The sequence below is a fragment of the Triplophysa dalaica genome, chromosome 12, assembly GCF_015846415.1.
Source record: "Triplophysa dalaica isolate WHDGS20190420 chromosome 12, ASM1584641v1, whole genome shotgun sequence".
Classification (NCBI taxonomy): domain Eukaryota; kingdom Metazoa; phylum Chordata; class Actinopteri; order Cypriniformes; family Nemacheilidae; genus Triplophysa; species Triplophysa dalaica.
This window is the reverse complement of record NC_079553.1, coordinates 22,987,430-23,010,159: the sequence shown is the minus strand read 5'-3', so window position 1 is coordinate 23,010,159 and position 22,730 is coordinate 22,987,430. Positions and strand designations below refer to the sequence as shown.

At 39.2% G+C, this 22,730-nt stretch overlaps 5 protein-coding genes across 8 annotated transcripts; 4 read left to right on the top strand and 1 right to left on the bottom strand.

The window, feature by feature from the left end:
- Window positions 1-446: 446 nt before the first annotated feature.
- Window positions 447-5,694, top strand: LOC130432867 (uncharacterized). 3 transcript variants are annotated; one of them, XM_056762436.1, is made up of 10 exons: window positions 447-565; window positions 1,327-1,503; window positions 1,897-2,106; window positions 2,284-2,427; window positions 2,801-2,917; window positions 3,520-3,578; window positions 3,669-3,813; window positions 3,939-4,214; window positions 4,404-4,565; window positions 5,600-5,694. In XM_056762436.1, the coding sequence occupies exons 1-9, from the start codon at window positions 506-508 to the stop codon at window positions 4,515-4,517; spliced, it is 1,302 nt and encodes a 433-aa protein (XP_056618414.1). In that variant the 5' UTR covers window positions 447-505; the 3' UTR covers window positions 4,518-4,565; window positions 5,600-5,694. The 3 variants fall into 3 exon arrangements, with proteins under 3 accessions (XP_056618414.1, XP_056618413.1, XP_056618415.1); XM_056762435.1 differs by lacking the exon at window positions 5,600-5,694 and adding an exon at window positions 5,006-5,108; XM_056762437.1 differs by lacking the exon at window positions 5,600-5,694 and having other exon boundaries at window positions 4,404-4,682.
- LOC130432870 (myelin-associated glycoprotein-like) lies at window positions 5,466-14,546 on the bottom strand. Of its 2 annotated transcripts, XM_056762441.1 has the most exons (5): window positions 13,549-14,546; window positions 6,087-6,356; window positions 5,900-5,999; window positions 5,667-5,826; window positions 5,466-5,590 (listed from the first exon to the last, which is right to left on the bottom strand). In XM_056762441.1, exons 2-5 carry the CDS (start codon window positions 6,169-6,171, stop codon window positions 5,489-5,491), a joined length of 447 nt encoding a protein of 148 aa, XP_056618419.1. In that variant the 5' UTR covers window positions 6,172-6,356; window positions 13,549-14,546; the 3' UTR covers window positions 5,466-5,488. The 2 variants fall into 2 exon arrangements, with proteins under 2 accessions (XP_056618419.1, XP_056618417.1); XM_056762439.1 differs by lacking the exon at window positions 13,549-14,546 and having other exon boundaries at window positions 6,087-7,063.
- Window positions 7,321-12,014, top strand: grinab (glutamate receptor, ionotropic, N-methyl D-aspartate-associated protein 1b (glutamate binding)). The gene is made up of 7 exons (XM_056762438.1): window positions 7,321-7,429; window positions 9,250-9,505; window positions 9,590-9,693; window positions 10,020-10,220; window positions 10,306-10,434; window positions 10,642-10,785; window positions 10,866-12,014. Exons 2-7 carry the CDS (start codon window positions 9,265-9,267, stop codon window positions 11,013-11,015), a joined length of 969 nt encoding a protein of 322 aa, XP_056618416.1. The 5' UTR covers window positions 7,321-7,429; window positions 9,250-9,264; the 3' UTR covers window positions 11,016-12,014.
- smpd5 (sphingomyelin phosphodiesterase 5) lies at window positions 13,060-18,592 on the top strand. The gene is made up of 8 exons (XM_056762434.1): window positions 13,060-13,228; window positions 14,825-15,938; window positions 16,556-16,631; window positions 16,771-16,911; window positions 17,325-17,414; window positions 17,523-17,586; window positions 17,673-17,832; window positions 17,949-18,592. The coding sequence occupies exons 2-8, from the start codon at window positions 14,874-14,876 to the stop codon at window positions 18,048-18,050; spliced, it is 1,698 nt and encodes a 565-aa protein (XP_056618412.1). The 5' UTR covers window positions 13,060-13,228; window positions 14,825-14,873; the 3' UTR covers window positions 18,051-18,592.
- Window positions 18,593-18,911: 319 nt separating this feature from the next.
- Window positions 18,912-22,140, top strand: gpatch3 (G patch domain containing 3). Its single transcript, XM_056762633.1, has 7 exons — window positions 18,912-19,309; window positions 19,579-20,024; window positions 20,474-20,648; window positions 20,874-20,933; window positions 21,315-21,436; window positions 21,540-21,667; window positions 21,767-22,140. The coding sequence occupies exons 1-7, from the start codon at window positions 18,946-18,948 to the stop codon at window positions 21,942-21,944; spliced, it is 1,473 nt and encodes a 490-aa protein (XP_056618611.1). The 5' UTR covers window positions 18,912-18,945; the 3' UTR covers window positions 21,945-22,140.
- Window positions 22,141-22,730: the final 590 nt, after the last annotated feature.

The window sequence follows — 22,730 nt, the reverse complement described above, 5'->3', positions numbered from 1 at the left end:
ATCTGCAAGATAAATGAACATTAAGTACTAAGAAGTATTTATAAATAACGCTTGATTTAAAATGTATTCTCCTAATGCAGTCTAACACAAAGCATACAAGGAACTGAAGATCATCTGCACAACACTATTTTAACACAACACAAATCATTTATGTAGTCCCAACTTGAATAGTTTAAGTTTGATGACTGACTGAACATGAAAAAAATGAAAACTGGGTCAATTTAAAAAAAAAACAGGTCGCACACTTTTACAGAAGTATTCAGATTTAATCAAATATATTGTACTATATTGTCAAAATAAAATAAAAATATCCATACGGATGTAAAAAGTGATGTAATGACTATACTTGATTTACAGTGTTTAGAAAGGTGAGTGTGTGGGGGAGGGGCCAGGTGAGCGATCAGATCTACTCTATGACGTCATAGTAGTTTATACGTCACGCGCTCAGGCTGTAGATTATAAACCCGCGCGCACACGCTCCAGTTTATTGATTCTAACGCAGTTCATGATCTTTTCATATCGCATCCAAACAGTTTTCACACTGAACGAATCGCGTCCTAGTAAAGTGAGTACAAACACAGAACACAGCACATTTATTCACTTAAATATTCCCGAAACAAACATTTATTTTATAATCGAAATGCGTTTGTCAAGTAAACAAGCGTCGATTCAAGCATCGTGGCAATACTCCCAATGTCTGTGTCTGTAACGATAATTTACGATATAAATCCATAAAAATAACAGAATTATGTATTAGATTAATATGAAGAAATGTTGTCTAGTGATATTTCATCTGTATCTTGAAGTTTGTGTTGCGTTGTAATGTTGATGGACAATCTGTGAAATTAATGCTATAATGTCCTGACAGAAAATGACCAGTACATCGTACATCCGTCGTTAATCTCTTAGTTTTTTGTTAAAAGTGTACATTTGGCCATAATACCACATATCTATATATACTATGTATTTTATATGTTTCATTTGTTTATCGCTATAACGTATTTCTTCGTCGTGTGTCTGCTGCTCAAATGTGTGTTTTTGTCAAGATGATGTGGAACAAGAATTGATTTGATATTAAACTGAATAGAGATTAGAAATAAGAATATAAGAAACATAAGAATTGTATGTGCACTTTATATAGGAAACACAGGCTTCAGTGCAGTTTTTGAATCTTAATATATATATATACTTTTTAATTTTGCAGTAAAAGCATGCTTCATTTTCATAGGGGTTGTATTTCTGTTGTATGGATTGTTTATTGTAGTGTAGTGTAATCATTCCCCTAAAACCTTCTTTATTTAATGGAGACTCTTTTGTCTTTTCCAGATGGCAGCTCAGCTTTTCCAGATTGCTGTGTATGATCTTAATGGATGTTTTGAGATGAATGTGTTCCAGGACGGCTCTGAAGAACACCTCAGACAGTCGCTTGCTGCTAACGGCTGTTACAACATCCAGATCTTCAGCGTTCAGTTGGACGACATCTCGGATGAAAATCCTTTAGTAGTAAGTTAAAAACATTATTACAAGAAACAGACTTCACTACAGACTTCTGACCAACACAATACATTCATTTACAAATGTCTCCATCTAACATTTCTAGTTTATTTATATCATTTCTTGTCCTTATTCCCAAAGAAATGTCTTTGAATTCACCTGAACCCTGAGATTTTGCCACCTTAAATTGCACTTGAAAAAGAATCTTAAAATGTCAGACCTAGTGTTTGAATGATAGCACGTCCATTTTGTGTTTTTGTAAATTAAAAAGCACAACCTTATGACCACAAAGCATTTACATAATCGTGTCTTTTGTGCACCGTTACAGCCTCACGAGAGTTTATCTTTGTGCTTATGGAAAATCATTCTCTCATATTCTGTTTCTGTTTTTACCTTTTACAGTTGGCCTTTCGCCTGCTAGAACAAGACGGATCTTACGGTCCAGAATTCATGAAGATGGAGTTGAGCGGCCGCTTGTTAAATCGGACTGATGGCAAAGGGGTGGAAATTTATGTGCGGTTACTAGATGACCTCACAGCATCAGTCATATGCAGAGGAACAGAAACCACGCAGACCTCAGGAACAAAAGCACTGAAGGACGTCTTCTGTGATGTGAGGAAGAAAATCCACAAACACAAAGAACAACACATCATAGTCATTTAGCACCTAATGTCTAGAACAGAAACAAGGATTTAAATGTATCTGATTGTAGACTTACAAGAGTTTGTCTTATGTCCATCTGGAAAATCATTCTCTCATATTCTGTTTTTATTTTTATATTTTACGAAGTTGAACGTTCCCTTATCGAATCAAGGAGTCATCGCGGTGGACTTGGGCAACATCTTGGACTTGGACGGCAGCCCAACACAGGAGGTGTCCAGAGATGAGAGCGACTGCTCAGACAATGATTCACAGGAGGAGGTTTTCTATGATGTGAGGACAAAAATTATTTCACAACTCATATAGCAGCCCCTCCTAAAGTCTGGACTTTTGACGTGGACAAGAATTCAGATTTGGACCTTTGAATGTAAACATTGAGAAGCCCTGTCATATAGACATGAATTCTGTCTGTACTCCGCCACTGCAAACAATGTCTATATCTCACACAAGATAAAAGCATTTATCTTCATATTTACATTTAGCAGACTCTTTTATCCAAAGCAACTTACATTGCAGTATCCTATACATTTATACTTAGGTATGTGCAATCCCCTGGGATCAGTGTTGTTAAAGCAATGCTCTTACCACTGAGCTACAGGAAAGTTGTTGATTTCATCCTCTCACATTCTGATTTGATCTTTTATAGGCAGTAGATCAGCTGTCATCATGTGATGAATCGGACCTCCCTGAAGAGAGCGAGACTGACATGTTCTATGATTGCTACGAGGACCTCAGTGAAGATCAGGCCGTCGAAAGTTGCGCAGTAAGATTTGCACATTTACATTATTGGATTGGAAAGTTTTACATAATGCATATTACATATAGAAATGTATAGTCTGTTTAATATTTGACCTGTGCGTGCGTGTGTGTCCGTCGATGTGTGTAATGCATTTATATGTGTGCATATTGTGTGTGTGGAGCGTTTCTTTGTGGGTATGTCTGTCTTCTGTGTTTTCACTTTTTTCTTGTTTTTACACATATATGACTTAGTTGTTTTGCTTACAGTCAATATGTGTCATGTACAGCTGCTTTGTAACATTGGAAATTGTGAAAGCGCTATATAAATAAAGTTCAGTTAAAACACAGGCTTCAGTCCAGTTTTTTTAATTAAAAAAAAATTATATTGTTTTTAGTTGTCTTTAATTACTGGAGGCTCTTTTGTCTTACTACTAAAAATCCTTTAGACTGAAGGATGTCTTCAATGATGTAAATTAACAAAGAACAATACACAACCAATACACCACAGTCATTTACAAATGAATTCTGTCTGTCCTCCGCCACCGCACCCGATGTCTAGATCTGACACCAGAATAACATCATGTGTCCTATTATCATTCTCTCACCTTCTGTTTTTATTTTGAACAGACGGAAGCTCAGACGTCATCATTGACCGAAACTGACCTTGCTGTAGAGATATGGATGAGGTATTAGAACCGTCTTGATGACATCATCGATGACATATGACTGGAAACTCTTCCAGTTGTGTCTGAGTTATCGTTGTCTTGGGTCGACAGTGAGGACGGGCTTACAGATGACGGAAAACAAGAAAGTTTTGTAGCTGTACAAGATAAAGGCACCGGGATCAGCGGCAAGACCCAAGATCCCTGCGGCTCACAGATCCACTCTTCTGGCATTGATTTCTTGATTTCTTTTAATGATGTAAGGAGGGAGTTCTTTCTTCTAAAAAGAAATGACAGAATAGCACCTGACACCGATCTATCTATTTGGAAAAAATTCAGGAACATCATGTGTTCTAAAACCATTTTCTTACCTTCTGATTTTAGAAACTGGAGTTCTTCCGTTCCAAAGTGTTTCAGCGAGCTGAGAAGAGACAGAAAGAGGACAACAGAGAAGACCTCACAGATGGCATACGGATGGAAACTCTTCCAGTTGTGTCTGATTTCTGCACATCATCTTTGTGTGAAGACAATAAAAACACAGCGATCTGCAGCTTACAGATCAACTCGATTGATCCCAAGTCAGTGGAAGAGACTCTTCCTGTTAAATATGATTCATCATCGGAGGACGAAAATGAGGACTTAGGAATGTCTCCTCATGAGGTAAGGAAAGAAATTGAATGAACGAATGACAGTTCAGTGCCGTCTCACACTGTGATCAACACAATCATGCATTCATGAATCATGAGAGAATTGAAGTGTCATCTGATGGGCCATCGCAGCCCCAACTCATATATTAATATTTTACAATAACACCATGTGTCCTAAATCCATTCTCTCTTTTTTTTACAGACCGAAAGAAAGCGTTTGCAGAGCTGCGCATCTTACCTCCCGGATGTAATCACTGAGGACCCCACTTCCTCATCTCAGTCTGAAGCAGATGTTGTGGGGGAGAAGAAAAAATAAAAAAAGATGAGAAAAAGGGACAGAGCTCTCTTCGGTAGAATGTGGAAGGTAGTACATCAGCCCTGGTCTAACCAGTCTAGCCCATCATGACAGCTTTTATAATATTTTCATATTTTTATACCTTAATCTTCATATTTTTAAACCATAATTTTCATATTTTTATACTTTAATCTTCATAGTTTTCAAGTTTCAATTCAATTCAAGTTTATTTATATAGCGCTCTTCACAATGGGCATTGTTCCAAACACAGCTTTACAGGAGCAAACAGGAAAAACAGAAACAGTTTTATACTGTACTGTATTTTAACTGTGAGCAGCGTGCAGCTGAAGTGGTTTAACCAGAGGAAATTATTTATGATTTATCGGCTATAAAATATCGGCCTAAATGTTATTATCGCCGTGACCGATATGGCAGATAATTTATCGTGCATCCCTAATTTTATACCACAATTTATATATTTTAAACCTTACCTCCCTCCCCTTCCAAAGTCCTACCTGTACCTCGCCGTGGTGGAAGGGCGACAACGCATCACTGCGGCTAACACAGGAGGTAAAGCAGATGAGGACTAATCATCTCGCCTGCTGATTACTGTCACTGAATAAATACTCCACCTTAAAAACACTCTCAAAACATGAACGTCTTTCATCATTCTAATGATAGTGATATAATGATATCTGTGATAGAGTTTCTCTTCATGAAGTACTGATGTCTTCAGATGAAGTGAAAGAGACGTCTGATGGTCGTCCATCTCTTGAAAAGGTTTAAATGGGATTTGATCTCCATGATGGAGAATACTGTAGTAAAATGTGCACATGTCCAGCGATATATAATCTGATCATTTTAAGAAGAGTTGTCCTCACATTTGACTCTTTATAGAGACATTGATAGACAGAAATAACACCGACATCATGATAAGAATGAAACGTGTTCAGAGGTTTAATTCTGTCACGTGTGCATTTGTTCATGTGAAGTCAGATGACCTCCACATAGACGGCCGTGTCTGAATCTGCCGTCATCACAATCTCTTTCTGTGCTCGCTGTCGTCTCACTGCTCGTCTTCGTCTCTTATGTGTCTGAAACAGTTTGACATCAATGATTCACTCTGCGTCGTTTGGAATCTTTGATGGGACTCTTTGAAAGTGTTTCTACCTGTTTAGTCCGTATGAAGATGGGCGTGTCGTTCTGATAGATGAGCTGATAACTGCCGTTGGTGTAGATGTTGGTGACGTCACTGCAGTTGACGTAGAGCGGCGTGCGCTCCCGATAGATCGCCAGATTCTCCGGATGGATGGCAGGAGGTCTGTATGTCCTGCGACGTGAGAATAAAGCTCAGACGTCATTGACACTTTGAACAGTCAAAGCATGAGTGAGAAGAAGCTTACGGTCTGTTTGTCCTGAAACAGCAGAAGAACATCAGAAGACACAGGAGAAGAAACACAACAACACATGCTGCTGACGCTATCAGAGTCCATAACACACCACCTGTCACACAACACCGGGAGGATGAGAACATCACCTCTGTCAATGTAAACGTGATTGTTAAAGAAACATGGACTGATTTCTGCTGACCGTTCGGAGACTCAAACAGGAGCCGGGAGTCGTTGCCCAGAGAGTTGATGACGTAACATTCCACGGGCAGCCCGGGGTCAGACATCCCTCTGAGAGTCGAGGTCAATATGAAGTTGGAATATGAATAAGAAAGGTTGTAGCTGTCGGGCAGGTGACTGCTGTTCACACTCCAGGTGACGGCCGGACGAGGGTTTGAGTCCACCACACACACGCATGACAGCAGAGACCCGTCCCACTCGCAGGAGGAGTCACGCAGGATCACCGGTGCGTCTGTCAAAGAATACAAATACATGACTCAACAGTTAGAATGACACTGAGTGCCTTTTGATATGAAATACAACCTCTGACCCTTAAAGAAAAGAAGTTTGTTCAAGTCTGCTATAAGTCAACTTCTTATCAAATAAAACAACATACTTTCAGTCTAATTTTAATGTACTTCTCAGATATTATGACACTTAACTATACTCGATTTATACTGATGAAAGAGTTTAAGTACATTTGTTCTGTACTTCGACTTAATCTTTGTATGGAGATACTAAATGTGAAACTTTAAAAGATTTGGGAATATTTCATATTTTTCAAGATTCATTATTTTTATTTTAGCTTCTAGTAATTATTGCTCTAAAATTATTTTTTCTCTCGTTGCCATTTTCAGTGTTATAAAAAGGTTATTAATATGGTTTAGCACAATTTGTTGTGTGTTTGTGTCTTCCAATGGTCTTTTTCTGGTATTGTAGTCATTGTGTGTTTTAAATTGATATCATTTGTGTCATTTGTGTTTTGTTTGTTGTACAAAGGAAGGTTGTCACAAATGTCTGTGCTCGTAGCATCACACTTTATGTGATTTGTATGTGTTTCAGTAAATCTTCATCTGAATTAAAACAGGAAAAATGTATTTTATGTTTAGATGACAAATGATTTCATAGAAGAAAAGAGGTGTTTTAAAGTTTATCTGTGCTTTTGTTGAATAGAATCAGGACAAAGAATACGCAAAAATAAACATGAACTACAAACACAAATAAAACACAATACATTGAGAATGAACTTGAGAAAACACTGACACCTGTTGGATGTGACATTAAAATGTAAATCGAAAATATTTTTCCCTCTTCAATAAACATTATTCTATTTTACCCAGATATATATAGATAGATTATTTTTACATTATTACAATTTATTTAAATGCACCATTTGTTATATGAGGAGTGATTGGGTGCAGTGACAGTGTGCGGCCTGCAGGTGCCGGAAGTGACGCTTGTTCACAAAAACAGATTTACATGAAACTGAAACTGAGTTGAAAGAATCATCAAATTCTTTCCTGAGAATCTTTCTACAGACGGTCGGTGAGTTAACAGCTCTGATAAATCTCAAGACTCTGTGCGCAACGACAACATGTCAGATTAAATACGAACTGACAGATGACAACAAAGAGTATCGCATGTGTGTTATTGACTATTGTTCTGTCAAACTGGGTTTTATTCTGTACAGTAGAGTGAAGAAGAAATCTACGAAATATTGAAATGCATTGTGATGGCTTAATGACTTAGATGACTTTGAAGGTTATGTGTAGTTAAAAGTGTGAAACTTCATGCATATTGCATTTTCCTCGCGTAATTCGCGTTTAAAGCACGTGGCCAGGGACAGGCTACTTCTTTTGAGTTCACAAAAAATGACAAATTCTCTTTAATATTAGTAATTTCTTACAGGCATCAACGGAGAGCAAAGGGAAACGTTTTGCTGAATGTGTGTCTCTGATATTTCTCCTCACATGTCCGCCTCCACTTTACTTCTTCTATCACTTGCGACACAATGCACTAAACAAACCACATCTGCGTACACCACGATTCCTACAGTTTATCAATACAAGCGAAAGTAAAGATTTAAGTATCTACCACCAGTGTTGGTTACGTTATTTTGAAAAAGTAATTCATTACTAGTTACTAATAACATGTTGAATAGTGTTATTAGATTACTGTACAAATGAGTCTCCAAAACTACTAATTACTTTACTATACTCTATATCAACCTTGATTAGTTCAGCGAGTCAAGGATACACACAAACAACTCTTAATTCGTTCAAATAAAACATGAAACTACATAAAGTACTCTTATAAACCGTCTAAAGTATAACAAATGTGAGAAAGGTATGTTAATGCATGCATTTTAAAGTTAGACTTTGAATTCTACTTTTGTACACATTACACAGTATTTAGTTCATTGATATCAGAAGAAACTGTAATTAAATGACAGTTAAGAGTAATCCCTTACTTTACTTTTAAGGGGAAGGGTAACAGTCAACACTGTCTACCACATACTGAACAAACTTTATTAACATGTTTGCATGCACTGTATGGAAATAATGAAAGCTGAGAGATCTTTTTTCCTGCTCATCTGCATTTATTACACAATGATAACAATTAATAATTACATCATTTCAAGAATTTACAATTACAATATTTCAAGAAACCAGTCGTTTTATGAGTCCCACTAATATAAATAACATAATTATCTTTAAAGAACAAATGTTTTTGGAGCGGTTAAAATGTGTGACTGCATTAACTAGGCTACTGCGTTGCATATGATCCATTTTTGCCGCAATTATCAATTTAAACGATTACACTGATAAATAAACAAAATTATTCAAACTTGAAATGTATACTGTGGCACAGCAGATTTATACGGGGACACGTGCCCCAGTTAGAGGGGTCTAGCGATGCCCCTGGTCCGAAATCTAACAAAAAATGTGTGTGTGTCATCGGAGCCGATAGACTTGTGGTTAGTGCTTAGACATATGGTGCTGTTGCGCTCCCCACGACCCGAGTTCAAGCATGGCACGTGGTTCCTTCCCGATCCCACCCCCCTTCTCACCCACGTCGTTTCCTGTCCTCTCATTGTTACTGTACTATAAATAAAGGCAAAAAATGGCAAAAATGAATAAATAAATGGTGTGTCATAAGAGTTTGAGAAGAGATGTCAACAACGTGTCAAACTGAGCTGCGATCAAATGTCAATATTATTGAAGATCTCAATATCAACTCAACAATTCTCATCAGGTCCAATCTAGATTCATGTTACACCTTCATACTCTTGCAGTCTCATTTATCTCTCTTTATTCTGGGACAAACTTCAGCTAATTAAAACCATTTGACTATTTATTTTACAGAGTTGAGATCGAGTAATGGCACAGAACAGAAGTGGTTACACTCGCTTCGAGAACCCAGCAGCAGATGACATCCGCACGGATCAGACTCCGCCCATAGGGTTTGTGATGCCCCCCGCTTATGATGCTGGGGTACCGATCTCCGCACCTCCGTATCCTCCACCTACTGCTTTTGGGAACCCCACGTATGGCCAGAGCGATCCTGGATGTCCACAAACACAGTATCCTCTGGCGGCTCCTCACACGCCTGTTTCATATGGTGAGAAATCAAAGCCTGAGGTGTGTGACGATGATCAAATCTCAAGTGAATGAACGACTGGTGTGTTTGTCAATGAATCTCTAGTGATCGAGCCCGTGCAGATGGACCCGCCTCCAGACTATGACGTGGAGCAATTCGCCTTCTCCGGACTGGACGACAAAACCGTCCGCAGGCTTTTTATTCGAAAGGTAATTCATCGCAGACAGCAAATGGTTTACTATAAAATGACCCCGTCACGTGACAGTGTTTGTTTCTTTAACGCAACACTTGGATTAGAAATGGAGACTCGGATCAGTCACACAACACAAATATAATGAAATTGATCTGACTCTGAAAAATTGACCAAATGATGTTTACACGACTGCAACTAAAAAATGTAAAGGTCATTGAAGGCCAGCATCCTCAGAAAGCCTCTTATTTTGAAATTATGATTAAAATCAGATGTGAGATGTTGTCATGTCTGTGTGTGCTGCATGTTGCTGTGTATTTGAGCCAGCGGGTGTTGGTGTCGCAGGTGTTTGCAGTATTGAGTCTGCAGCTGTTCGTTACCTGTGGCGTGGTGGCCATCTTCACGTTCGAGCGACATGTCAAACTCTTCGTGCAGTTGAACAACTGGACGTACTGGGTCGGTTATGTGGTCTTTCTTGTGCCGTACTTCATCCTCTCGTGCTGCAGTCAGTTTCGCAGAAAACATCCGTGGAATCTCATTGCTTTGGTGAATCTGATGAAATGCTCGATACACATTTTATTCATGGAGTCGGAGCGGAGGCACCCTGTTCTAACCATTTCCTTTATTTCAGACCGTTTTGACTCTGGCCATGAGCTACATGATAGGTGTGATATCCAGCTTCTATGATACAGACATTGTCATCATGGCTGTCGGCATCACAGGGTTGGTTTGCTGTACAGTGATGGTCTTCTCTCTTCAGGTCAGTGTTGCCTGTTTGAATTCAATCTGTGTGACTTCTTCAGAGCGCAAAAGAAGATATTTTGAAGAACGTCGATAGTCAAACATCACTGAACCCCATTGACTTCCACTGTATGAACACGTTTCTCAAAATATCTTCTTCGCTCCTCTGAAGTTTTACTTAAAGTTATGAGGTTTTTAATAAATATCCCGTCTCATCCAATCACAGACCCGCTTTGACTTCACTTCCTGTTACGGCGTGCTCTGCGTGTGCTGCACCGTGCTCTTCTTCTTTGGTATCCTCTGCATCTTCCTTTACAGCAGGATTATGGATCTGATCTACTCGGCTCTGGGCGCTCTGCTCTTCACCTGCGTGAGTCTCAGCGTGGTGTTTTTGATTTGAAGAGAAGTTTAATAGAACGTCAGTGAATTAACGTCCCGTTTTCATTTCAGTTCTTGGCTGTGGACACACAGCTGCTTCTTGGGAATAAGAAAGTGTCTCTGAATCCTGAGGAATACATCTTCGCAACACTCAGCCTCTATCTGGACATCATCTACATCTTTTTATACATTCTGCGGATTGCGGGAATAGTTCGCAGTTAAAATAGCATAATAGGAGCTGAGGCTTGTCCAGATGAAACCCAAGTCATTCTTTGTGTTTTTGTGAATTTAGCGGGATTGTGTCAACGGTCAGTCCCTGTGTGTACTGTAGTGGCCAAAGGAAAAGTTTAGAGGGATTATTTGTGCAATATATGCTTTCAATGTTCCCTTTGGTTCAATTAAAGCATTCAAATATGAGGGATTGGTCTGGAAATGAGCCAAAACATCACAGTGTACTGGGAAACCTGGGTTTCATTTGAAAATACAAAATTCCTATTTTTTTACTTTTACTAAAATTCAGGAGTTTTATTATGAATAATATTTTGTTGATTTTCTCTTGTTTTTAATTCCAGCAGTGATTCTCCTGATGTCTGTTCTGTCTTGCCAAACCTTCTTAACCTCTTATCAAAGCTGAGCTTCCGTTTATACTGAGAGTTAACCCAACTTCACAACACACATACAATAATATATTTGAAGAAAGGGTGAAGACGTCTATGTTTCATATTGAACATCACTTAGGCCTCTACTGTAGATGTTTTATTACACACTTCATTTACATTTATGTATTTGGCAGATGCTTTTATCAGAAGGGACTTATACACATTACAATACACATTAGTGTTCACACTTTAACAGTTAAGTGTTTTTATTCTCTCGTTGCTCATTTGCATGCTTTCTTGAATTAGAACATACTGTTTCTGATACTTTTGCAAGAATTGGTAACATGCAGGATTTTATTTTGTTTCTTAGTTTTTTTACAGTGTTTTTCTCCGACGCATCTATTACCTGCAGTTGTGCAAAGATGATTGTTAATCAAATTATAATTTAGCATTTTTAATGATTGTGATTTGATTTTGTATGATCATGAGCCTTTTCATTATTTTTGTAGCACATTCTATATTACAGATCCGTGATATGTTGTTTTTATACATTTTTATTTCTTTATGGTGTTATAGTACAATATGCATCATTTCGGATTAAAGATTTTTTTCTCAAAGATAAGAGTGAAATAATTTGGTTTGTACAATGAGTGATGAAAGTGACGCTCGCTTGTGGATGGAGGTAGAGAAACTGACATGATGAGATGAATGGGATATGCTGCCTTCACCTGCTCCCAGAAATTCGATAATTCCCACTTGAGCCTGGAAAAAGTTTATGGAACGGTGCTCTTTCAATGTCAGCAGGTATTTTACTTTTTATTTTACGGAGAAAAATTTAGGTTGCTCAAGGGGGATTGTCCCTGTAATAAGTGCACTGTAAGTCGCTTTGGATAAAAGCGTCTGCCAAATGACTAAATGTAAATATCTTAAAGCGGATAAATCATTTCCTCTAGTTAAACCAGTTCATCTGCACACAGCCAGTACAGTCGTGTCTTTCTGTCGTGATCATTCACTTACTGCTGTGAGCAAAACATTGTTGATGTAGATACAGTGTGTAGATATTTAGGGATCTGTGAATTATAGGATGAAAAGCATATTGTTTGAATCAGACTGCTGTCTGAACGCTTTATTTCTTGAGAAAAATTTCCAGCAAAGATTTTTACTTTAAATATTTTGCTGATAATATCATTTAAAATATAAGGCAAAGAATACGATTACAAAAAGACATATTTGAGCTAAAAATCATTTAATTATTTCTGGGATATTACCATAAATACATTATCCTTAATACTTTATAAGCATAACTTAATTTGATCAAGTATGCCGAATTCAAGTATATTTTAAGCTTACTTTTTGTAGTAAGCACTAGCGGTATATTACTTTTTATTAAAAAAAGATATTGTGAGACTATATTGACCCACTTCTTAAAGTGTACTTTTAAGCATATGCCTGGGAAACCTTGAGTACACAAGTAGTTCCAAAGCACTAAATGCTTATTTATTTTTAGTTAGAAAAGAATAAACCTCTTTCTTGTCAAATGTAACAGCATTATCTCATCATTATCTCACGATGTGATGTTTAACCCCAAACAACCAGGAAGTCTGAGATCATGACGCGATGGGCTTACAGTGAACGGGAGCGCGCATGACTCTATACTGTACGCGTGCTCGTGCAACCGCTGGAGGGACACGAGCAGCAACTGAGGACAAAACAACACAATGCGCGGTTTTCACTGAACCAAACGCGTGGACGAGCCGCGATACAGAAGACAAATGACACCTGCACATGTTCAGAGCAAACACTGCGATCACATCACACACGTCATCATTTAAACAGGTAAGAGCTGACACACACACACAGGTAAAGTTCATACGCCCTGCTGCTAAACGGGATCTGTTCACCGGTGACACGTGGCTGTAGATGACCGGGATCGCGCAGGGTTTAGTCAGACGCAAAAACTGCTGTTTTGTAGCTCGGAGGTGAATATTTATAATAACTGCAATAATTAAAATCGTCATCTTTGTGCCGCGGATGCATGGATGACGTCAGCACACGTGTGGAATTCGTGTTGTGTATCCGGTCAGTGTTTCTACCGGTAACATAACATTTCAAAACCGATTAATGCGTTAATGACAACGTGTGTTCGTGCATCGGACCTGCTTTGTGTGTCTGTTCTGGTCTGATCTCATGTACGGGAAACAGATGGTGAGGTCTGAATCAATCTTTCCGTCTGCTCCCGTCATCTGTGTCTGTAAATGACTCTAATCTCAATATTTGCATTGAGAAAACATCACTGACTTTGATTCTTAAAGAGACAGTTCACCCTGAATATCGTTTACTTCTCCGTAAGGCTTTCTTTAGTGGAACACCGAAATAAGATATTTTGAGAAATGTCTCAGTGGTTTGTGTTTACACAATGGAAGTCAATTGGGTTGTTCGAAACCCAGACAGGTAAGATGAAGGAATCGTCTGTTTGAAGTATGGGTGGATGTCTATGTGAAAGGAAATGACAGACAGGTTAAGAGAACATGTTTCTCCTGTTAAACAGGCTTCATACATGTAAGGAACCTCTCACAGAAGTATAAACTAGATCAACATTATCAGAGACACAGCAGTGTGTGAGATCTGGACATGTGTTTGTCACATGTAAATTAATTCTGCGTCAGATTTGCATTGATGTTGTCTCTCATGCGTGTTTGTTCTGTCAGCTGCCCCTTCAGAAAACAAGTATACTTCACTTTTATTTTATTATGTGTGCTTAATTAAAGCTACAGCATATGTTTCAGTATACTTTAAGTAGTTGGTATACTACCCTGATAGCACACATACATCTTGGAGATGTCTTGGAGATTTACATCGGCAAGACCCATTCTTTGATTGTTTGATCATCTGCAATACGTCTTTGAAATGTGTCAGATGTCATATAAACATCTAGAAGACGTCTATTAGATGTTTATGATTCCGAATGTTCCCTGACAGCACACTTACATTACATCTGCATGCAATACATCTGCAACAGGTCTGATATAAACATCTAGAAGACGTCTGTTTTCTTTCTAAGACGTTTATCAGATGCTCCTGATCTTTAACAGACATCTTACAGATGTACCTGTGCTTTCTGGGTAATATTAATGAATCTAGTGTCAGCTCTACTTGACACTAGATTGGCTCACTTTTTAGATTATAAGTATACTTTAAATGTAATAGTAGTAAAGTAGGAGCACACGAGTACTAGTTTACATTCTCATGTTTTTTGTTTGTAGTGCAAATCAATTACTAGTTCTGAAAGCGTATTTTCGACTTTATGGACACTTTGAAGTATACTCTCAGTAAACGACGAGTGTGAAACCGGTCACAAATGTGCCAACATCACATAAATAAAAAGCCATTGCGTGTGTCAACAGGTTTTGATTTGATGTTTGTCCGCTGCAGGTTTCATGTGGATCTGTTGGAGATCTGAGATGAGAAGACGGCTGGTGTCATGTCTCTGAGAGAGTCCCCTTTCCCCAATGCCTTCGTGAAGGGTCTGCATGCTGTAGGATGGGGTCTGATCTTTCCATGTTTCTGGTTTCTGGACCGTCTCATCGCCGGCTGCATGAGCACCAGTCTAGAGCGCCGGCTGCGGCGCGAGGCCGAATGCTACCTCCACCCTCTTAAAGTGGTCTTCGGCTCCGTCTTTTACCTCGTCCTGTTTGTCATCTCCACACCGTTCGCGCTCCTGGGCTTTGTGCTATGGGCGCCGCTCCAGGCAGCACGCAGGCCTTTCTCGTACCGCCAGCACGTGCCAACCATCGCCATGGAGAACCGCAATGCCAGGTGGGAAGAGACGGGTAAACTCAGCTTTGGATTTGTGACGGCCAACCTGTGCCTGCTGCCCGACGGCATAGCGCGCTTCAACAACCTCGGACAAACTCAGCGGCGCGCGGCGGTCATCGGGCACATTATCGTCCAGGGCGTGACGCGGCCTCATATCCGTATCTTTGTGGATTCTCCCAGCAGCTGTAGCACCCTCACCCCCTCCAACAGTCTGCTCCCTCAGGGCGCCGCGAGCTCGTACGGAGCCGTGGAGTCTGTCGCCGTTGGTCAGACGGAGGGGTTGGAACCCGAAGGAGTCGTGGTGTCTGTGACATCGTCGGATGACCCCGGAGGCCTAAAGCAGCAACCGCAGCCTTCCATACCCAATGATGGGTGCAACCAGAACTCCATCCAGCACGCTCATCCTCCTCGAGCCATACGGACGCTGTTGAAGGACAGTGACGTCTCCTCTCTGTTTCCCTCCTCCGTGGATGTGGTTTGCCTTCAGGAGGTGTTTGATAAGAGGGCTGCTCAGAAGCTCATGCGGGCTCTCGGACCGCTCTATGGTCACGTGATCTACGATGTCGGCGTGTACGCTTGCCATCCTGTAGGAACTTGCTCGTCTTTTAAGTTTTTTAACAGCGGTTTGTTCCTGGCCAGTCGCTATCCAGTGACGGAGGCTCAGTTTCGCTGCTTTCCCAACGGATGTGGAGAAGACGCTCTCGCCGCTAAAGGCCTGCTGTGTGTTAAGGTGTTCAATCATTGTTTTATATTGACATTTGGACTCATTATCATTCTTTTTTCACACAATATATTTAAATATTACAAATGTGTTTATTGAAATACGTAACTTTTATCGCAACCGTTTGCTGTTATATTGTCAGATTGATTTTACACATTGTAATGATGCTCTCTTTTCCATAAAAGAATATGAAACGTGTTCGTTATATCATTCAAAGAATATTCTAATTAGGGATGTAACGATTCGCTCAGCTCACAATGCGATTCACCATACTGATCTCACGGTACAATTTATTTTAACAAATTAAGTGGAGACAAATTAGTAATGAACAACTGCCCTGTTATTATTTCTCAAATGCTGCACATTTCTTTTAAAATATATAAATATTTATTTTATGTAAAATAACAAAACTAAACTGCAATTTTTAATCAAATTCCAAATCAAATAAAAATGATTTGATACATTTTATAGACTTATGCTGAACATTACACATATTGTATTGTTCTTCAATATTGTGCACCTAATGGAATTGTAAATGTATTTAAATCACATGAATTTGTTTGTGTTATTATCAGAAAGATAAAATCAGTGAATATTGAGGCTAAAACAAGTCGTTCTTTTATAAGGTGGACATCGGGTTACAGAAGGGTGAGAAGAGAATGGTCGGGTATATCAACTGCACTCACCTGCATGCACCTGAAGGCAAGTCCTCTTATTTTTCTACACTAAACCCCTATATCATGTAAAAATAGACCGTTTATAAGCTAAAACCTTCAGATTTAACAGTTTATGGTATGTAAAGCTGGACATTTATGCTCCACGTCTTCAAACGTTGATTTAGGAGATGGAGAGATACGCTTCGAGCAGCTCAACATGTCGACTAAATGGATTCGTGAGTTCCAAACGATGACCAAACAAGACAATGAAATGGTGATGTTTGATGTGCTTTGTGGGGACTTCAACTTTGACAACTGCTCCCCTGGTATGTTTTCAAACAACATTTACAATATTTGTTTTCCTTGATTTTACAGGCGAAGTGAAATTGAACATTTTAACACTGTTATTGTTCATTCAACTAGTTTTGATCAGTGCATGTTATTGCAAATAAAACTAAAAGTGTGGATCTATGTATTGTTACAATGAAAAGGATTCAAAATATTTATTTGCTTTACTTAATATGAAGCCTTTGATTATTTTAAGCTGTCTTTTTATTGTTCATTGCTTTCAATGCCTTTTGAAACATTTTGCATCAACTTGGCAACAGTGGCTGCAAAAATCATCCTTTAAAATCATTTTAGAGTAAACACAAAAATACTGAAGTAAATATTGAACAAGAAGAAATATCTATTGTTGTCTAGCTGTAAGACCGTGTGTTTTTGTGTTGTGTTTTTTAAGATGACCGGCTGGAACAATCACACGGTGTGTTTGAAGAATACAGAGATCCGTGTAGAGCTGGAGCGGGTCAAGAGAAACCCTGGGTCATAGGTGCCGTTACACTTGATTTGCATGTTTAAATTTAATATTTGAATGCGGTGAAAACAACAACTTGTGGGATGTGTTTGTATTTGTCAGCTGATCTGTTTTTATGTGCAGGCACGCTGTTGGAACAGCCCACGCTCTATCATGAGGACGTGGCGACCCTGGAGAACCTGCAGAGGTAGCCGAAAGATTTCACATCTGCCTTGTTTCCACGTGTTCTGAAGAAGCAAGTGAAACTGAAACAGATTTTTGTTTTGTTTGTAGAACTCTGGAAAATGAAGAACACCGCAAACATTTTATATCTCCACCAGTTCCTCTCAGAGGTGTTCCTCTGGATTACCCTGAAACTGGTCAACCCTGGGTGGGCCGTCGGATCGATTACCTTCTGTATCGAGAGACTTCTGTCTCCAGTCACTGTACTACAGTGCGTTTCCTTTCTCTCTTTCACTTCAGTTTAAACATAATGTCACGACAGGTTTTGTTAGATAGAAACTATGAGAGGTTCCCTACTGAAAAGCTTTTCTCTCTGTTGTCATTCAGGAGGTGGAAGAGTTTACATACGTGACACAGTTGGCCGGTTTGACCGATCACATCCCCGTGAGCTTCAGACTCAACGTCACGCTGGATTCAGAAGAGATGTGAACATCATGTTAACTGTGGACCACAATCACAGATGAAATATCTCTGCAGGATTATTTGGATGCTTTAATGGAACCAATAATACAAATTATATTTGAGAAGGGAACGACTTTAATATCAGGCTAACACAAAGCCATTGCATGGCTTCAGAAGAGTTTGAATAGAGTGCATGAAGAGTTATCTCCATCCACCTCTTTTATTGCATGAGAAACAGGAACTGAAAAGGGAGAACGAGAAATAGGACATTTTTCGTTTTAGGTTAAACTGTTTTTTTCTACCATTAAAAACAACTGAGGCCTAAAACCTTTAAATGCTTGAAATATAAATAGAAACCAAAAATCGCAATTTCCATCATTTCTTAAAGAAAGCAATATTCGCACCTATTCTATGCATTCTTTTACTCTTGACAGTGTCAGCAATATCACTTTATCTGTGGATAGATATTATACATAGTTTAAACAGGTCTGTAGTCTTAATTGTTTTTTTTTCACAACGACAGAAATGATTTTGAAAATATATTTTATTAAAAGGTAGATTTTTTACAACCTTTGTTTCTCCAAGAGTTGTTATTTGCACTTCTCTCTGAAAGAGTTCATATTACAACTTACTGTTAAATAAGTTTGACCATCTTAAGTTAAGGAAAATGCTTTGATGGTCAGAAATAGTTCATGTTTTTGTGCTCTTGTAAGTGTAAATACCAGGTCACATGAATATGATATTAAATTGGGGACAGTGGCTTTTTCACAGAGAATGACTTAAAAATCACATTTAAATTTTTACAAAAAGAAACGTATTTTGTTTTTATTCAATATCTTGCGGTCAAAAATGCAAGCCATGTGACTTTTATTCTGAAAGTGTGTTGTAGAGCGTCATCGTCTATCCGGCTTCGCACACAAACATGGCGGAGTCGGAGGCCGCGGTGTATTTCGTTGTAAACAACATTCCTGTCGGGTTACGATCCGCGGATTTGCGGAACTACTTTAGTCAGTTTATTGAGAGCAAAGGCTTCCATTGCTTCCATTACCGTCACCGCCCGGAGGTTCGAGTCCAGACGGGGGGATTTAAGACGACAGACGCTGGTTCCAGTGAGAGGACTGATGCTTCCGGTGGCGAGGGCTCGTGTTGTTGTGTGGTGTCGGTTCGTTCAGAGGCATCAGACAGATTCGTGAAGATGTATTCTGGTAACCAGTGGATCGACTCTGCTGGTAACTGGTTGAGCAGAAGGTGTCTGATCAGGAGAGTCCGAGTATCAGATCAGACGGGTGAGGACACTAGAAAAACAACACTGTTTGGCGTTAAGTTAACGTTACTCTGGTAGAATAAAAGCCCCGTCAGTGACTTCATGTATTTTGTCCAAAACAAACACAGTCTTATACATTCTGCTGGATTTAATGGTTATAACTGGAATTTAATTGGTTTTATCAGAAACTACATTGGTCTTTACTGGTAGTGTGTTGGGTGGGAACAAACACACGTTTTCATGGTCCCTGATCGTGTTCGTAACGGAAACCGGCTTTATTTTCTGTTACAGAGCCAAATTTATTCCCTTACAAGACGAAGGTTGAGATGAGGCGTCACATCGCCCAGTCACAGCAGTTCACCGCACAGGACCTCAAGGACCTCCCGGAGCTCAATCCACCGTCTCTCATGCCCGCTGGGAACGTCGGGACTCCGGTCTGCATCTTCCTCGCGCTCATCCAGTCCTGCCGCCTCCCGCCGCGACTCATTCGCAAACTCGGGCTCGTCTTCCCGAAGACGGGCTCCAATCGACGCTACGGCAACGTGCCTTACCAATATTACAACACCGCCGTCGTGACATCTACGGAGGAGAGCGTGTTCACAGCGGATGGGGTTGAAATCAGAGGGCCTAAAGGTGTTGACCCACGCAGAACCTTTCATCGCGTTTCTCCTCCACCTGTCAATCAAGAGTCAGAGGAGGCGGAGGGTGATGATGAGGAGCTGTCAGGCCCTGATGATGTGAGTTTAGTCTAAACTCTTTGGGCACATCCTATGCGGCTGTTTTGAAATGCATGAAATCAACAGATTGTTGCATATGAAAAAAAAGGATTATTTTAGTTCACTACGATTAAAATATTGAGAAGGTTTCTGTTCATTGAAATCAACTAAATATTGACCTAAAAATTATTGGTAAACGTGAACTAAATGAAAAATTGAAATGCTGCCTCAAAAATAAACATAAGTAACCTTAAAGCACAAAAATGATCATAATAAACGGAAATTAAACTTAAACTAAAAATGAATTAATCTTATATAGCAACATAAAAAACAAAGACATTTATAAAATGACAAAAGCATACACCAAAATTGCCCAAACTTTCAATTTAAAATATGAATAAAACAAAAATCAAAACTATAATAACTACGATATGAAGTGCTGCAGTAGTGACAGTTTGTGTTATTTTCAGGACGACGACCGCTGTGAGGAGTGGGAGAGACACGAGGCTCTTTATGAGGATGTCACCAGCCAGGAGCGCACGAAAGAGAGATTGTTTGAGGAGAAGATTGAGCTGAAGTGGGAGAAGGGAGGATCTGGACTCGTCTTCTACACAGACGCTCAGTTCTGGCACGAGGAGGAAGGAGGTGTGCTAAAACTTCAGACCAAGATTAAAAGAGGAAGAAACAGATGATAAATAGAACTGTCAATTTAATCTCAACTCAACTTAAAATGAAGAGAAGCAGAGATATATAATGTTATTTCCAAATTCCGATTTAAAGAGAGAATAGATGAAAAATGTCTTCATGCATAATTCATGTGTTAGTAATTCTCTGTATTAACCCGTAATGCTTGAATGTGATTTTGGACAGATTTCGACGAGCAGACAGCAGATGATTGGGACGTGGACATGAGCGTTTATTATGACCAAGGTAAAATCATGTTGTTTATGTACAGAGCGACATCATCTGTCTATATTAAGAAAACTCTCTCTCATGTTTTGTTCACCTTGAAAGTGACATTCACGTGTTATAGTCTTCGACATTCAGTCTCATAGTCTTCTCAGCCTTTATTAGTTTCACCAGTACCATTTTGCCAACTTTTCTAAAATCTGAACACAAATAAGATTAGACAGTTACTGTGGACAATAAGATTTTGTAGTGATGATTAAAATGATGGAAGTAAATGATATGACACAAAAAAAGGTCTGTTACAGAAAACAGCTTATCAAACACATAGGGAGCCTAAATAATATCAAATACACCAGCTGTATTTGTTGACTCACTGTATTTATCTCTTGTGTATTCTCTCAGATGGAGGTGACATGGATGCCAGAGATTACGTCCGCATGCGCTCTGAGCGGAGGCTGAGGGAGGGGCTGGACGGGCTTCCTGGACGTCAACATAAAATCGGAAGCTTTGAGCGGTTTACAAAGGTTTGGAAGATTTATTCCACTGCTCTTGAGCTGTGATGAGTACAATATCTTATTCAAAATGTCCTTCTGTTGTCATGCGTTTAAAACTGTTTGTGTGATTTAGGGAGTAGGTCGGCGTTTGATGGAGAAACAGGGATGGAAGGATGGCGAGGGGCTCGGAAACAGCCAGCCTGGGATCTTTGAGGCTTTAGAGAGTGAAGGACAACATCCGAACTGTAAGAGAGGCTTCGGGTGAGTGTCACTTTATACTCCATCAGCTAATCTACTCCACATGTGGAGAGTTTGAGGTGATAGACCTGTACATTTTTTTTCTATTTTTTGTCTTTGTAGGTACCATGGAGAGAAGCTCAGCTCCTTCCTTCCACCTAAGAAAGCCAAAAAAGAATTTCATATATCAACCATTTATGATCAACCCAAAGACATTGATAAAGGTGATGATCTCCTGCGGCGTCAGCCCAGCGCCAGTATGAAGCACGGGGGCTGGCAGCCGATGGGCACCACCAGATGACCTCTGCTCCCATGATGATTCACTCTTCTCTAGTGACATTCACTAACGTTTTAAAAAGGCCTGCATATTTATTATCTTAAGGTGGTATACAAAATAACATATTTTTCTCAGGACGTTTCTACTTAGTTTTGTTTGTTGTGACTTTGTATTAAAGTGTGCAATAAACAAAGTACACCCCAGTTTTTTCTGATTATAATTGGCAGTGTTTTGATTTCATGTGTGGATTGTTTGTTTTGATTGTGTATTATTATTCATAATAATGTTTAATATGATTGGAGATCTTAGAAAGTTATTTTTTTTATTTTGTAGCATGTTTAAAAGAAATATGAAAAATGACTTGCAGCCTCATAATTACCTATTTAATTTAAATATTAAAGAGACGGTTACCCAAAATAAAAGTGCAGATCACAAAAGATATTTTGAAGAATGTTAACCTGTTAACCAAACGAGACTGAACTCTATTGGCTTCAGTTGCATGAACACAAAACAATAGTGACATTTCTCAAAATATCTTCTGTCGTGTTCCACTGAAGAAAGACTTGCATACAGATTTACAAACATATGACAGAGAATAAATGATGACAGTATATGTGTGAGGCAGATTTATAAATATCAAGGCTGTATGCGTTGTTGTAACAATCAAATATCTTTACCAACTGGAAGTTTGAGGGGAATGAAACATGTATCGACTACAAAAAAAGTTGTGTTTGTTTTTAAGGGGTCACTACACTGGCTGTAACTGGTGTGCGGTATTTATGATAATTTGAACTCGACTCGTAGTCCAGA